We start from the raw sequence: 15,226 nt of genomic DNA, 5'->3' as shown, positions 1-15,226 counted from the left end.
ACTTTTTTTGAGCGTCCCCTGCCAGGTATGGTGCCAGAAGCCCTGCCCATTCTTCTTTCGGCCACTTCTCCCTCTCTGCTCTCCTTTCGAAGGTCGTAAGATATGCTTCCACATCATCCTGCGCTGTCATTTTTTGAAGAAAATGATTGGCCCGCCTCTGGGTATTTGCAGCTGGTAACTGAGCCCCAATTTGGTCCGCTAGCCCCTTTAGGCCTTCTCTTAACTCCCGGGTGTTTCTCTCTTGCTCTTCTCTGAGCAGCTGGTTGGTGCGGTGCTGGACCTGTAACGTGTCCTGATACATTCGCATTGCATCCTGATGAGCTATTTGTTGAGCTCTAGTTGCCTCTTGTTGGGCGGCCGTCGCTTGTAACAGGGCCTGTATGGCTCCCTCCATACTCATTTTCCTGAGAAACTGTCCTAACCAAATAAAGCCACAAAAAAAACCTGACTCACCTTTGGAGTGCTAACTAAACATTTTTTCTTCTTCTACCTAACCAGAGGTATGGTTAGTCCATTGCCCACATTCTCCACCACGTGTGGCAAACCTCTTCAAGGTTAGGAGCGTTTGTCACAAATTAAGTGGGAAACTCACCAAAATCACCCCAGAATGAAAGTTCTATCGAACGTGACAGTACCTATGTGTTTGTTTCTCCGTCCTGGTCCACCCAGGCCGCAGGCAAGGTCAAGGATAGCAGGGTTCGGTACACGAATCTGGTTCTCGGTAGGTCCAGGTCCAAACGCCAATAGGTAAGTCCAAAACAGTCCAGCTCATACATGGTAAATCCAGCCAATATATATTGTCTCTTTCTCTATAGTTCATAGATCCTTCCAGTCCTCTCTCTCCCTTCCTGGTTTGTCTTGACCCTTTATCTGTGGGTCGGCTCCACCTTCTGAGGGTTCCCCTTGCTTCTGGGAATTGTAGTTTTGGCAGTCGGCCATTTTGTGATCTGTAGTTCTGATCGGGGTGGCCATTTTAGGGATCGGGCAGAGCCCGTTTATTAGTTCTGCTCTCACATATCTGCCATTTATCACTCGACCCCCTTCTTTGCCACAGTGCCTTGTCATTCACCGTGGGAATGATTCAAGTGCAACGGTTAAGTGCGGCCTTTTCCCATTATCTAAGGACGCTCTCTAGTTGAATTTTAGCTTTTAGATTTGAATCATTTTCATTTAGATTAAGGTTAACCACATTGCAATGATTTTGAGATACGAAGACGGTATATCTTTTTTTGTAGGCATGTTTTTTTCTTCAGGATTTTGGATATTCTCCCGTGACCCCATTTTCATATCAGGAAAACCCACATGGGGTCGCAACCCCTAGTTTGGGAACCGCTGCTGTAGGCTGTCTCATAGTTGTTGGTAACCAGGCCTACGACTGTTGTGTCATCTGCAAATTGGTGATTGAGTTGGAGAAATGGGTGGCCATTCAGTCATGGGTGAACAGGGAGTACAATACAGGACAGGACTGAGCACACACCCTTGTGGGGCCCCCATGTTGATGATCAGCGTGCAGAGGTGTTGTTGCCTACCTTCACCACCTGGGGTCGGCCCATCAGGAAGTCCAGCACCCAGTTGCACAGGGTGGGGTTCAGACTCACATTTTAGTGGGTCTAGGGTGTTGGTTAAGGTTGAGGTGATATGATATGATCCCTAACTAGCCTTTCAAAGCACTTCATGATGACAGAAGTGAGCGCTATGGGGTGATAGCTTGTCCATAGACGGCTTACAGGGTAAGGAAACAAATATAATTTTGTAATTTGGGTGAACTATCCCTTTAATTTGTCAGGAAACATGGCTCAAACCGACTGTGGAGTTTATCATAAAGGGATATGTAGTGGTTCGTAGGGACAGTGATGTAGGCTAGAGGGGGATGTAGCACGTTCATAAAGCAAGGACTTCCTTACAGGATGCTAGGCAAAGGTATTGAACAGGAATATGTGGTGGTGCAGGTGTGGTTGAGAGGAGTGGAGCTAGTGGTAGTGAACTACTATAATCCGTGTCAGATATTGGACCTGGAAGTGCTGAAGAGGGTGGAGGGCCAGGATAGAAGTAAGGTAATGTGGTGTGGAGATGGATGGAAACGGCCAAGTGATGGAACATCTGATAAAAAGGAAAGATCTGGTGTGCCTGAATGATGGCCGAGGGATAAGTATTAATGTAGCCACAGGGAAAGTCTGCCTTGGACCTCACTCTGGTACCTAGTGTAATGGCAGGAATCTGTGAGTGGGAGATATGAGAGGAGTCGACAGTAGGGAGTGACCATTACCCCATAGTATGCACAGTAGAACAGAGGGAGGAGGAGGTGTCAGTGGATAGAGTAGGCAGGTGGGTGTTTGGAAGGGAAAAATGGGATCAGTTTCAGGAGCTGAGTGAGCAGGTGATGGCTCGGGTGGATATGAGAAGTGATGTGGATAGTATGAATAACTGGGTGAGAACAGCATTAGTGGTGGCAGCTACTGAGGTTATACCTAAGAGTTCAGGGAGGAGGAGGAGGAAAGCAGTCCCATGGTGGACAGAGGAGTGTGGGGAAATGGTGAGGAGTAGGAACAGGGCATTTAGAGTACTGAAAAGGACGCATAACTTCCAACATCTGATTCAGTATATGCAGGCCCTGGTGAGGAGAACTATCCGTCAGGCAAAGAAGTCATGTTGGCGTTGGTTCTGTGACACCATTGGAAGGGCGATACCTGTGGGAGAAGTGTGGGGGATGATTAAGAGGATGAGTGGGGTTAGAAGGGAGTGGGATTATCCAGTGTTGACGAGTGGGAAGGATGTGGCAGTGGCAGATGAGGAGAAGGCAGAGATGATGACCAAAGCATTTGTCCGAGTGCATAGCTTGGCAAATGGGGAAGATGGGGAGAGAGAGAATGAGAGAGGAGCATCCTGGAGTGCTGGATAGGAGGGAGGATGTAAATGATGCGTTGAATGCACCATTTACCATGGCAGAGGTTGAAAATGGCAATAAGTAAGGCTGGGTTAACTTCACCTGGGAAAGATGAGGTGGGCTATGTTATGTTGGCCCATCTTAGTGATGAGGTACTGGATAATGTATTGGTGTTGCACAACAGAGTATGGGAGGAGGGGAAACTACCAGGCAGCTGGAAGGAGACAGTAGTGGTACTAATCCGGAAGCCAGGGAAGGACCCATTGAGGCCAACAAGCTATCGGCCAATAGCATTAACATCACATGTAAGATTATGGAACGTATGATTATGGAGAGGCTAACTTACTTCTTGGAGAGCAGGGGCCTAGTATCGCCAGATCAGAGTGCGTTCAGGAACGGTAGGGGAACTATGGACCCAGTGTTCTGCTTAGAAGCAGAGAACAGGAAGGCTCAGGTGAACAAGGAAACTATTGCAGCTGTCTTTTTTGATGTGGAGAAGACCTATGATATGATGTGGAAGGAGGGGTTGTTATTCATTCTAAATGCATATTCAAACTAAATGCATGCTCTTCAACCGATCGCTGCCTGCACCTGCCCGCCTGTCCAGCATCACTACTCTGGACGGTTCTGACTTAGAATATGTGGACAACTACAAATACCTAGGTGTCTGGTTAGACTGTAAGCTCTCCTTCCAGACTCACATCAAACGTCTCCAATCCAAAGTTAAATCTAGAATTGGCTTCCTATTTCGCAACAAAGCATCCTTCACTCATGCTGCCAAACATACCTTCGTAAAACTGACCACACTACCGATCCTCGACTTCGGCGATGTCATTTACAAAATAGCCTCCAATACCCTACTCAATAAACTGGATGCAGTCTATCACAGTGCCATCTGTTTTGTCACCAAAGCCCCATATACTACCCACCACTGTGACCTGTACGCTCTCGTTGGCTGGCCCTCGCTTCATACTCGTTGCCAAACCCACTGACTCCAGGTCATCTACAAGACCCTGCTAGGTAAAGTCCCCCCTTATCTCCACTCACTGGTCACCATAGCAGCACCCACCTGTAGCACGCGCTCCAGCAGGTATATCTCTCTTGTCACCCCCAAAGCCAATTCCTCCTTTGGCCGTCTCTCCTTCCAGTTCTCTGCTGCCAATGACTGGAACGAACTACAAAAATCTCTGAAACTGGACACACTTATCTCCCTCACTAGCTTTAAGCACCAGCTGTCAGAGCAGCTCACAGATCACTGCACCTGTACATAGCCCATCTATAATTTAGCCCAAACATCTACCTCTTCCCCTACTGTATTTATTTATTTCGCTTCTTTGCACCCCATTATTTCTATTTGTACTTTGCAATTTCTTCCACTACAAATCTACCATTCCAGTGTTTTACTTGCTATATTGTATTTACTTTGCCACCATGGCCTTTTTTGTCTTTACCTCCCTTATCTCACCTCATTTGCTCACATTGTATATAGACTTATTATTCTACTGAATTATTGACTGTATGTTTGTTTTACTCCATGTGTAACTCTGCGTTGTTGTATGTGTCGAACTGCTTTGCTTTATCTTGGCCAGGTCACAATTGTAAATGAGAACTTGTTCTCAACTTGCCTACCTGGTTAAATAAAGGTGAAATAAATAAAATAAAATTCATGCTTGATATAATAAAGGTAGGAGGAAGATCAATGATGTTTACTCTCAGGTACGGCCGGATATTGGGAGGTTGTTATTTGCAGATGATGTGGCCTTATGGAAGAGGGGAAGAAATGTGCCTTACATAGTCAGGAAGGTACAGGAAGCAATTGATGAGGTAGAGCGGTGGGCATTAATGTGGGGATTCAGGTTCTCTGTAGAGAACTGAGACAGTGTTCTTTACCAGAAAGAAGGTGGGAGATGAGGTTATATCGGAGAAACTTGGAGAGGGTGGGGGCCTTCAGGTTACTTGAGGTGTACTTTGACACTAGGATGATCTGGGCAGAACACATTGAGTGAGTGTGGCTCAGTTGGTAGAGCATGGTGTTTGCAATGCCAGGGTTGTGGGTTCGATTCCCACGGGGGACCAGTACGGAGAAAAAAAAATGTATGAAATGTATGCATTCACTACTGTAAATCGCTCTGGATAAGAGCGTTTGCTAAATGACTAAAATTTAAATGTGATGTGCTGTCTGACAAGGAAGGAGTGGGGGGCTAGGTGTTCCTCAGTAAGGACCATGTATGTTGCATTGATCTGATCTGTAATAGACTATGGCAGTATAGCATATGGTTCGGCAGCCCGGACCTCATTGGAAAGACTAGATGTCATACAGGGGCAAGGACTCAGAATATGTAGTGAGGTGTTTCGGATGTCCCCAGTGGCTGCACTATAGGTGGAAATGGGGGATATGCCATTGCAGATTAGGAGACAGCAGCTGGAAATTAATTATTGGGTCAACCTACAGGGACATGGGGTGTGCCATCCGGCAAAAGGGATTTTACAGGCATGCTGGGAACATGAGCGAAGACAGAACACAAGCTTTTGGTGGGTGGGTAATACCCAGGTGAAGGAGATGGGACTGTATGAAACGGAGTTAAGTCCAACAGTAGCTATTCCTGTAAATTCCTGTAAATCCACCATTGCTACTCCCGCCTCCAGTAGTTGATCTAGAAGTGTTGGAGAGACTACAGAAAGATAAGGAGGGTGTTGATCCATCTGATTTGTTTAAGAGACATCTGGATACTGTGTATCAGAATTTTGTGGCCATTTACACAGATGGTTCAAAAGATCCAAGAACAGGACGTACTGGGTCAGCATTTGTAGTGCAAGAATGTGGGGTGGCAGTCAGAAAATGTATTACAGATCATCTTGCTGTATATGCGGCGGAGCTGATGGCCATACTGTTGGCCTTGCAGTGGGTGGAGGAAGTCAAGCCAGACAGAGTAGTTATTTGCTCTGATTCATGTGCAGTGTTGATGTGTCTCCAGTCCTTTAGCTCACATAGCAGACACAACCTGCTTTGAGGTGCTCCAAATCCATGGCAGGATTAGACAGATGGGTATACAGATCAGATTAACTTGGATGCTACCCCATGTGGAGGTGATAAGCAAGGCAGAGGGGAAAAGCCTGATATGGACAGTGATGGTGCAGAGATGTCAGGAGCAGTGGAATAGAGATACTAAAGGCAGGCATTTATTTAAAGTACAGCGGAACGTCAGGGAGGGGAGGACAGCAGGAAGGGACAGAAGAGAAGAGGATATTTTTACAAGATGAAGGGTGGGACACGGCCAGTTGATTAAGACTTTAAATGTGATAGGAAAGCATCCAACAGGAAAGTGTGATTATTGCCAGAAAACAGAGACCATGGAGCATGTATTACTACAGTGTGGAGGGCAGTATCAGAGGGAAAGAGAGAGGCTGATATCTAGTATCAGAGTATATTGAGTAGAACGTCATTAGATATAGTCTCAAATATGTTATCTTTGTTTAAGAGCAATGGTGCTGGCAGGTAGGATTTAGTTTCTCCCTGTCTCTGGCCCACACTCCAGTACAGTATGTGTCGGTAACGCACCACACGTGGATGCCAACCGCCGATAAACCCCGAAGAAGAAGAATAATAAACAGCAGCGTTCCTCAATACCGAGTTATGATTGGTTGTTAACGCTAGCGTTCTAGGCGTCGCGTTGGATGTGGAGGCCGCATGGTTTATGTAGGAGCATACAAGTAGTAGTTGAAGCACGCTGGAATTTTGTAGTGGATTTGAGGAAATTAAAAAGCCTTTTGGTATTATTGATGTTTGACGAAGAGTATCTCCCTTCACATGTGAAGATGGGATGTGTTAGATTTGCGGCGAGAACGTTTGTGTCCAATCCGTTGTTTTGCCGGAATTGTAAAAGGTATGGACATGTATCAAGTGTGCAGAAGCAATGTTGTTGAAGAATCTGAGAGTGTTCGCGGTTGTAATTGTGATGGAAACCACATTCCCAATTCCCGGTTAGGGTTAACACGAGTGAAGTGACCAGGGCTACACGTGAAATAGTTGAAGGAGCTGAAAATGTGGCGGTGGATGCTCCACAGACCGTAGATTCAGTGTTCAACAGTTGAGGGGAAACTGATATGCTGATCGTGAAGGTGGATTTTTTTATGGTGTTTATTGCACGTATGATTAATTGTACTGAACAAAAAGTCAAAGAAAAACGACATTGTAACGATACAGTATCTGCGGCTGAAAAGTTTGAGTATCCAGGACTTCACTGCTGAAACATTGCAAAGCATGTCCGAAGATGCTCTTCCAATAGGGATGGGCGTTCACAGTTGAATCTGAAATAAAGGAGTACATCGTTTATTTTGTTTAGTTTTATTTGAATTATTTGGGCTGAAATACAACAAACAGTAGGTGGCAGCATGCACCTATAGCATTTGTTTGGGGAGTAATATATTTCTTAAAGACCCCGATCAGTAGGTGGCGGCAATACATCGATAGGTGTTGTCTGCCATAACACTTTCAAAGAAGAACATTCGCGTTCTACACACTCACAAGATGGCAGCGTCCTTAGGAAAGGTGTGCTCTTATCAGCTGCCACTGACTGCAGGGAGATGTGGCAGGTAATATACGTTGCTTTTTCAATGTGTGGTAGCTACACACTATTGGAAGAGTCGTAAGACACAGTAGCTGTCTTGGTGGGAGAAAATTAATACTGGTTTGCTCATTTCATAAATTCTTGCAGCAAACATTAGCTAGCCAGCTAGTGCTAGCTAACTAGGAAGCTCTTATCTTATGATGCCAATGTCTTGTTTCTCGTGTCAACAAATCTACTTGTCAGCAATATAGTATATTATAGACTTATATAAACCGGGTGGTTTGAGCCCAGAATTGGCTAAAATTGAATTGGTTAAAAAATGTGTCCTATACCACTGGTATGACAAACATTTGTTTTACTGTTGTAATTATGTTTCTAACAGAAATGGGGCACCTCGGAGGTTTGTAGTATATAGCCAGTATACCACAGCTAAAGGCTGTATCCATGCACACCCCCTCGTGCCTTATTGCTTAAGTGTACCACACACCACTTTATGATTCTGCATTGTCTCTGTCAAGTTGTCAGTGACAGTGTCACACAGTTTAGTTGTTGCACCGCCAGGCAAAAGAGTAACTTTATTGCACCAATAATATGCTCTGGTGTAGTGCTGTTTCTGGAACATGCCATAATATTAATAGCCTTACAGACATGTCCAACCCGAACAGGAGGGTTGCTGTTTATGTTAATTTTTGACCTCATCTGACTGTCAAACTGCCACTTCTCAGTTCTTGGTATAGTTTGCAATGGTTTTTGGTTTGGGTATTGTATCATAATGCCAATAAGTTTGTTGACACAGACAAGTAGGAAAATCTACATTTTGGAGTCCATCTGATTGGGTACATTTACAATATGTGCTGCTTCTGTCTGTCTGCAGTGACTGGCTCCTCCTCAGAGCACAAAGAGCCCGGCAGTTTCAGCAGTGGCCATGGTGTTCGTTATCCAGTGGTGAGTTTCACACTGACATCCTCAGTCCCAGACCTGACCCAGGTTTTTACAACCTACATATTGGTGACTGAGGCTGTGACACACTCTTAGGCTACCTTCGCATTAGTCTCTGTGCTAATAAGATGAACACACAAGCTTTACTACCCTCTACCGTTCTGTATCGCTTACAAACTTTCTTTTAATCTAACTGCGCTGTCCAATTTACAGGAGCTATTACAGCGAAAACATGCCATGCGATTGTTTGAGGACGGCGCCCCACATCAAAATATATTTTCCACCGGCAAAGGTTTCATACATTCACATAAAGATTAAATATTCACTTACTTTTTGAAAATCTTCCTCTGATTTGTCATCAAGAGTCCCAGAGATAACATGTAGTGTCGTTTTGTTAGATAAAATCTTTTTTATATCCCAAAAAGTCAGTTTAGTTGGCGCAATTGATTTGACTAATCCACTCATTCAACTAGCAGGGAAAGGAATCCGAAAATCTACCCCTAAACTTTGTTTCAAGTCAAAATAAGTTTATTTACTCCTCAGACACCCTAAAATGTAATCAAACTATAATATATCTTTCGGAAAGAAGTATGTTCAATAGGAAACCAATTTTACCAGGTGCGCAACTTCATCATGGCGTGCGATGACACGGATTTTCAAGACTGTTTACATACAAAAATGAATTTCTTTGTTTTTGAAGTTACAAGCCTGAAACTTTGAACAGACTGCTGACACCCTGTGGAAGCCATAGGAATTGCGTCCAGGGAGCTATTTTACAATATGAGCTTTCTCTTACATTTCTAAGAGGATGGTCTCTCAAAAAAATAAACATCTGCTTGGTTTTTCTTTTGATTTTCTCCTACCATATCTGTTATATTCTCCTACATTATTTTAACATTTCTACAAACTTCAAAGTGTTTTCTTTCAAATGGTACCAATAATATGCATATCCTCCAATGGCCTCATAGGGTCGCCATCTCACCTCTGACACCAAGGTAGCAAATTCAGAGACAGTGAGGCCAGGTCATCTGATGCAGCACTCCATCACTTTTCTTGGTCAAATAGCCCTTAGACAGCCTGGAGGTGGGTTGCGTCATTGTCCTGTTGAAAAAAATGATAGTCCTACTAAGCGCATACCAGATGGGATGGCGTATCGCTGCAGAATGCTGTGGTAGCCATGCTGGTTAAGTGTGCCTTGAATTCTAAATAAATCACAGACCATCACAACTCCTCCATACTTCATGGTGGGAACTACACATGTGGAGATCATCCGTTTACCTACTCTGCGTCTCAAAGACACGGCGGTTGCAATTTGGACTCATCAGACCAAAGGACAGATTTCCACTGGTCTAATGACCATTGCTTGTGTTTCTTGACCCAAGCAAATCTCTTCTTCGTATTGGTGTCCTTTAGTAGTGGTTTCTTTGCAGCAAATCGACCATGAAGGCCTTTTTCACGCAGTCTCCTCTGCACAGTTGCGTTCAGCATTAGCATCGAACTGCCCCCGCGATATGCAACTTTTTAGGGAAGTTAGAAACCAATACACACAGGCAGTTAGAAACGCCAAGGCTAGCTTTTTCAAACAGAAATTTGCTTCGTGCAACTCCAACTCTAAAAAGTTCTGGGACATTGTAAAGTCCATGGAGAATAAGAACACCTCCTCCCAACTGCCCACTGCACTGAGGATAGGAAACTCTGTCACCACCGATAAGCCCACTATAATTGAGAATTTCAATAAGCATTTTTCTACGGCTGGCCATGCTTTCCACCTAACTACCCCAACTGCATTCAACAGCACTACACCCCCCACAGCTACTCGCCCAAGCCTCCCCCATTGCTCCTTCTCACAAATCCATTCAGCTGATGTTCTGAAAGAGCTGCAAAATCTGGACCCCTACAAATCAGCTGGGCTTGACAATCTGGACCCTTTCTTTCTAAAATTATCTGCCGAAATTATTGCAACCCCTATTACTAGCCTGTTCAACCTCTCTTTTGTGTCGTCTGAGATTCCCATAGATTGGAAAGCAGCTGCTGTCATCCCCCTCTTCAAAGGAGGTGACACACTTGACCCAAATTGCTACAGACCTATATCCATCCTACCCTGCCTTTCCAAAGTCTTCGAAAGCCAAGTCAACAAACAGATTACCGACTATTTCGAATCCCACTGCACCCTCTCCGCTATGCAATCTGGTTTCAGAGCTGGTCATGGGTGCACCTCAGCCACGCTCAAGGTCCTAAACGACATCGTAACCGCCATCGATAAGAAACAATACTGTGCTGCCGTATTCATTGACCTGGCCAAAGCTTTTGACTCTGTTAATCACCACATCCTCATCGGCAGACTTAGTAGCCTTGGTTTCTCAAACGATTGCGTCGCCTGGTTCACCAACTACTTCTCTGACAGAGTTCAGTGTGTCAAATCGGAGGGCCTACTGTCTGGACCTCTGGCAGTCTCTATGGGGGTACCACAGGGTTCAATTCTTGGGCCAACTCTTTTCTCTGTATACATAAATGATGTCGCTCTTGCTGCTGGTGAATCTCTGATCCACCTCTACGCAGACGACACCATTCTGTATACTTCTGGCCCTTCTTTGGACACTGTGTTAACAACCCTCCAGACGAGCTTCAATACCATTCAACTCTCCTTCCGTGGTCTCCAACTGCTCCTAAACACAAGTAAAACTAAATGCATGCTCTTCAACCGATCGCTGCCTGCACCTGCCCGCCCATCCAGCATAACTTCTCTGGACGGCTCAAACTTAGAATTTGTGGACAACTACAAATACCTAGGTGTCTGGTTAGACTGTAAACTCTCCTTCCAGACTCACATCAATCATCTACAATCCAAAGTGAAATCTAGAATTGGCTTCCTATTTCGCAACAAAGCATCCTTCACTCATGCTGCCAAACATACCCTCGTAAAACTGACCATCCTACCAATCCTCGACTTCGGCGATGTCATTTACAAAATAGCCTCCAATACCCTACTCAACAAGCTGGATGCAGTCTATCACAGTGCCATCCGTTTTGTCACCAAAGCCCCATATACAACCCACCACTGCGACCTGTATGCTCTCGTTGGCTGGCCTTCACTTCATAATCGTCGCCAAACACATTGGCTCCAGGTCATCTACAAGACCCTGCTAGGTAAAGTCCCCCCTTATCTCCGCTCACTGGTCACCATAGCAGCACCCACCTGTAGCACGCGCTCCAGCAGGTATATCTCTCTGGTCACCCCTAAAGCCAACTCCTCCTTTGGTCGTCTCTCCTTCCAGTTCTCTGCTGCCAATGACTGGAACGAACTACAAAAATCTCTGAAACTGGAAACACTTATCTCCCTCACTAGCTTTAAGCACCAGCTGTCAGAGCAGCTCACAGATCACTGCACCTGTACATAGCCCATCTATAATTTAGCCAAACTACTACCTCTTCCCCTACTGTATTTATTTATTTTGCTCCTTTGCACCATATTATTTAGATTTGAACTTTGAACTTTCTTCAAACTACAAATCTACCATTCCAGTGTTTTTCTTGCTATACTTTATTTACTTTGCCACCATGGCATTTTTTTTGCCTTTACCTCCCTTATCTCACATCATTTGCTCACATTGTATATAATGTTATTTTTTTTCTACTGTATTTTTGACTGTATGTTTACTCCATGTGTAACTCTGTGTTGTTGTATGTTGTCGAACTGCTTTGCTTTATCTTGGCCAGGTCGCAATTGTAAATGAGAACTTGTTCTCAACTTGCCTACCTGGTTAAATAAAGGTGAAATAAAAAAAAAAAAATGAAAACAGTTGATGTCGAGATGTCCGTTACTTGACCTCTGAAGCATTCATTTAGGCTGCCGTTTCTGAGACTGGTAACTAATGAACTTATCCTCTGCAGCAGAGGTAACTCTGGGCCTTCCTTTCCTGTGGCGGTCCTCATGAGAGCCAGTTTCATCATAGTGCTTGATGGTTTTTGTGACTGCACTTGAAGAAACTTTCAAAGTTCTTTACATTTTCAGTATTGACTGACTTTCATTTCTTAAAGTAATGAGGGACTGTTGTTTCTCTTTGCTTATTTGAGCTGTTCTTGCCATAATATGGACATGCTCTTTTACCAAATAGGTCTTTCTGTATACCACCCCTACCTTGTCACAACACAACTGATTTGCTCAAACGCATTAAGAAGGAAAGAGATTCCACAAATTAACTTTTAACAAGGCACACCTGTTAATTGAAATGCATTCCAGATGACTAACTCATGAAGCTGGTTGAGAGAATGCCAAGAGTGTGCAAATCTGTCAAGGCAAAGGGTGGTTACTTTGAAGAATCTTTAATATAAAATATATTGATTTAACCTCTATGGGACCCCCTTCCCATTCTCATCCCGGTAAAGGGATTGCTTGACAAGATAGCAAAAATCTAATAATTTCAATTTTTCAAACAATCAACTATTTTACACCATTTGAAAGATAAACATCTCCTTAATCCAACCACGTTGTCCGATTTCAAAAAGGCTTTACGGGGAAAGCATAAAGTTAGATTATGTTAGGACAGTACATAGACACAAAATTACACACAGCCATTTTCAATGCAAGGACAGGTGTCACCAAAAGCAGAAAACCAGCTAAAATTATGCACTAACCTTTGACAATCTTCATCAGATGACACTCCTAGGACATTATGTTAGACAATACATGCATTTGTTGTTCTATCAAGTTCATATTTATATCCAAAAACAGCATTTTTACATTGGCGCGTGACGTTCAGAAAATGTATTTCCCCCAAAACTGCCTGTGAATCAGTACTACAATTTACAAAAATACTCGTCATAAACGTTGATAAAATATTAAACTGTTATTCAAAGAATTATAGATTAACATCTCCTGAATGCAACCGCATTGACAGATTTCAAAATAACTTTACTGGGAAAGCACACTTTGCAATAATCTGAGTACTGTGCTCAGAAAAATACACTATGCAATACAGATACCCGCCATTTTGGAGTCATGTAAATGCATAAATAGCATTAGAAATATTTACTTGCCTTTTATCTTCATCAGAAGGCACTTTCAGGAGTCCCAGGTCCACAACAAATGTTTTGTTCGATAAAGTTCATAATTTATGTCCAAATAACTCCTTGTTGTTCGCGCGTTCAGTTCAGCTACTCCGAATGTAGGACGCGCGTGGAAAATGTGACAACGAAAAGTAAAAAAAAAATTATATTTACGTTCGTTCAAACATGTCAAATGTTGTATAGCATCAATCTTTAGGGCCTTTAGAACGTGAAGATTCAGTAATATTTCAACCTGACCATTCCTGTGTCTTGAGAAACGTTTTGGAACAGAGCTTACTCTCTCGTGAATGCGCGCCAATGAAGTGATGTCCTTCCCTGGGTGACCAACTTCCCAGCCTTCTCATTCGGTCTCTGTTCATCATAGACGCCTCAAACAACTTTCTAAAGACTGTTGACATCTAGTGGAAGCCTTAGGAAGTGCAAAATGAATCCTTAGTCACTGTGTGTTCGATTGGCAATGACTTGAAAAACCTACAGGCACCAGATTTATTTCCTGCTTGTATTTTTCTCAGGTTTTTGCCTGCCATATAAGTTCTGTTATACTTACAGACACCGTTCAAACAGTTTTAGAAACTTCAGTGAATTCTATCCAAATCTACTAGTAATATGCATATTCTAGTTTCTGGGCCAGAGTAGTAACCTGTTCAAATTGGGTACGTTTTTCATCCGGCTGTGAAAATACTGCCCCCTAGTCCAGACAGGTTAACACTTTTTTGGTTACTACATGATTCCATATGTGTTATTTCATAGTTTTGATTTCTTCACTATTCTACAATGTGTAAAATATTGAAAAACCCTGTAATGAGTAGGTCTGCAAACTTTTGACTGGTACTGTATATGCAATACTTGTTATGGGAAATGCTTAAACTGTTCCTAATATAAACCTCTGTGTATATGCAGGGCGAGGGCGGTTCAATGCAGCCTCTCTAGGCCTTCAGGCTCGCGTCAGGCCCTTTCCCCTCCTCATCGCCACCGGCGGAGGGTACATGGGATACGACCAGTACGGTCGCTACAAGGACCGCGAGTTAACAAAGATTGGCATCGAGGTGCCTCCACGCATCGCCAATGAAACCCAGGTAGGGTAAATTCTATTGTACTGTATCTTTGGACCTGGTCATGGTCCCAGCTACCAGGATGTGTATTGTGCAGAAAAATATCACTTGTCTTATGCTTGCTGTCAACACTAATTCAGTGCACTGTTTATTGGTTGGACTTGAGTAGCTTACTCGAATTATAACTCGCCAGCAAGGAAAATCCACACCCGGTATGATTGAGCACCGTGGTTTTTCAGTCCCTCCATGTAAGACCAATGCACAACCTCAAGTTGACACCTCTGGATGCTGAGAAGTGTGTACAGAGCTAAGACTCAAAGAATGTGTTATGGATGATTGAGCTCCTACGTGTTTGTCCGTCGGATTCTGTCCATTTGTGTCCTTCCTCGATGCTGCTCTTTCTTTTCTTCCTGCTTGCTGGCATTGTCTGTGTTCTGTTGCTCTGTTTTGCGTTGTCTGTATTTTGTGGCTCCACAGGGAATATGTTTGTCGCCATAACGCTTTTCCTTCCCCAATAGTTGGAAAGTACTTACCCTCATGTTCAAGATGAGCAGCTGTTGTGAAATGAATTGCTTTCACATGAAGACATTTTCAGGTCTGTTGCACCTATGATCTAGCCTATGTAGGCAAAATATTGTTTGCTGAGAACACAACATTGCTTTGAATGATGCCAGGTATGTTGGCTTCATCAGTTTATGTTCTCCGTGTTAGTTCTG

General features: G+C 43.7%; 1 protein-coding gene across 3 annotated transcripts in view; it reads left to right on the top strand.

Annotated features, from left to right (window-relative positions):
* Positions 1 to 6,534: 6,534 nt before the first annotated feature.
* Positions 6,535 to 15,226, top strand: part of pisd (phosphatidylserine decarboxylase) — a 57,540-nt gene continuing 48,848 nt past the window's right edge. The window contains exons 1-3 of one of the 3 annotated variants that reach the window (XM_029769068.1): positions 6,535 to 6,768; positions 8,327 to 8,397; positions 14,359 to 14,534. In XM_029769068.1, coding sequence (XP_029624928.1) covers positions 6,560 to 6,768; positions 8,327 to 8,397; positions 14,359 to 14,534 — 456 coding nt within the window. In that variant the 5' untranslated portion in view covers positions 6,535 to 6,559. Of the gene's footprint in view, positions 6,769 to 7,379; positions 7,478 to 8,326; positions 8,398 to 14,358; positions 14,535 to 15,226 lie in introns of those variants that run through there. The other 2 variants (XM_029769070.1, XM_029769072.1) reach the window with 2 other exon arrangements.

This window comes from Salmo trutta, chromosome 12 (assembly GCF_901001165.1).
Source record: "Salmo trutta chromosome 12, fSalTru1.1, whole genome shotgun sequence".
Classification (NCBI taxonomy): domain Eukaryota; kingdom Metazoa; phylum Chordata; class Actinopteri; order Salmoniformes; family Salmonidae; genus Salmo; species Salmo trutta.
This window is presented reverse-complemented; position numbering and strand designations above follow the sequence as displayed.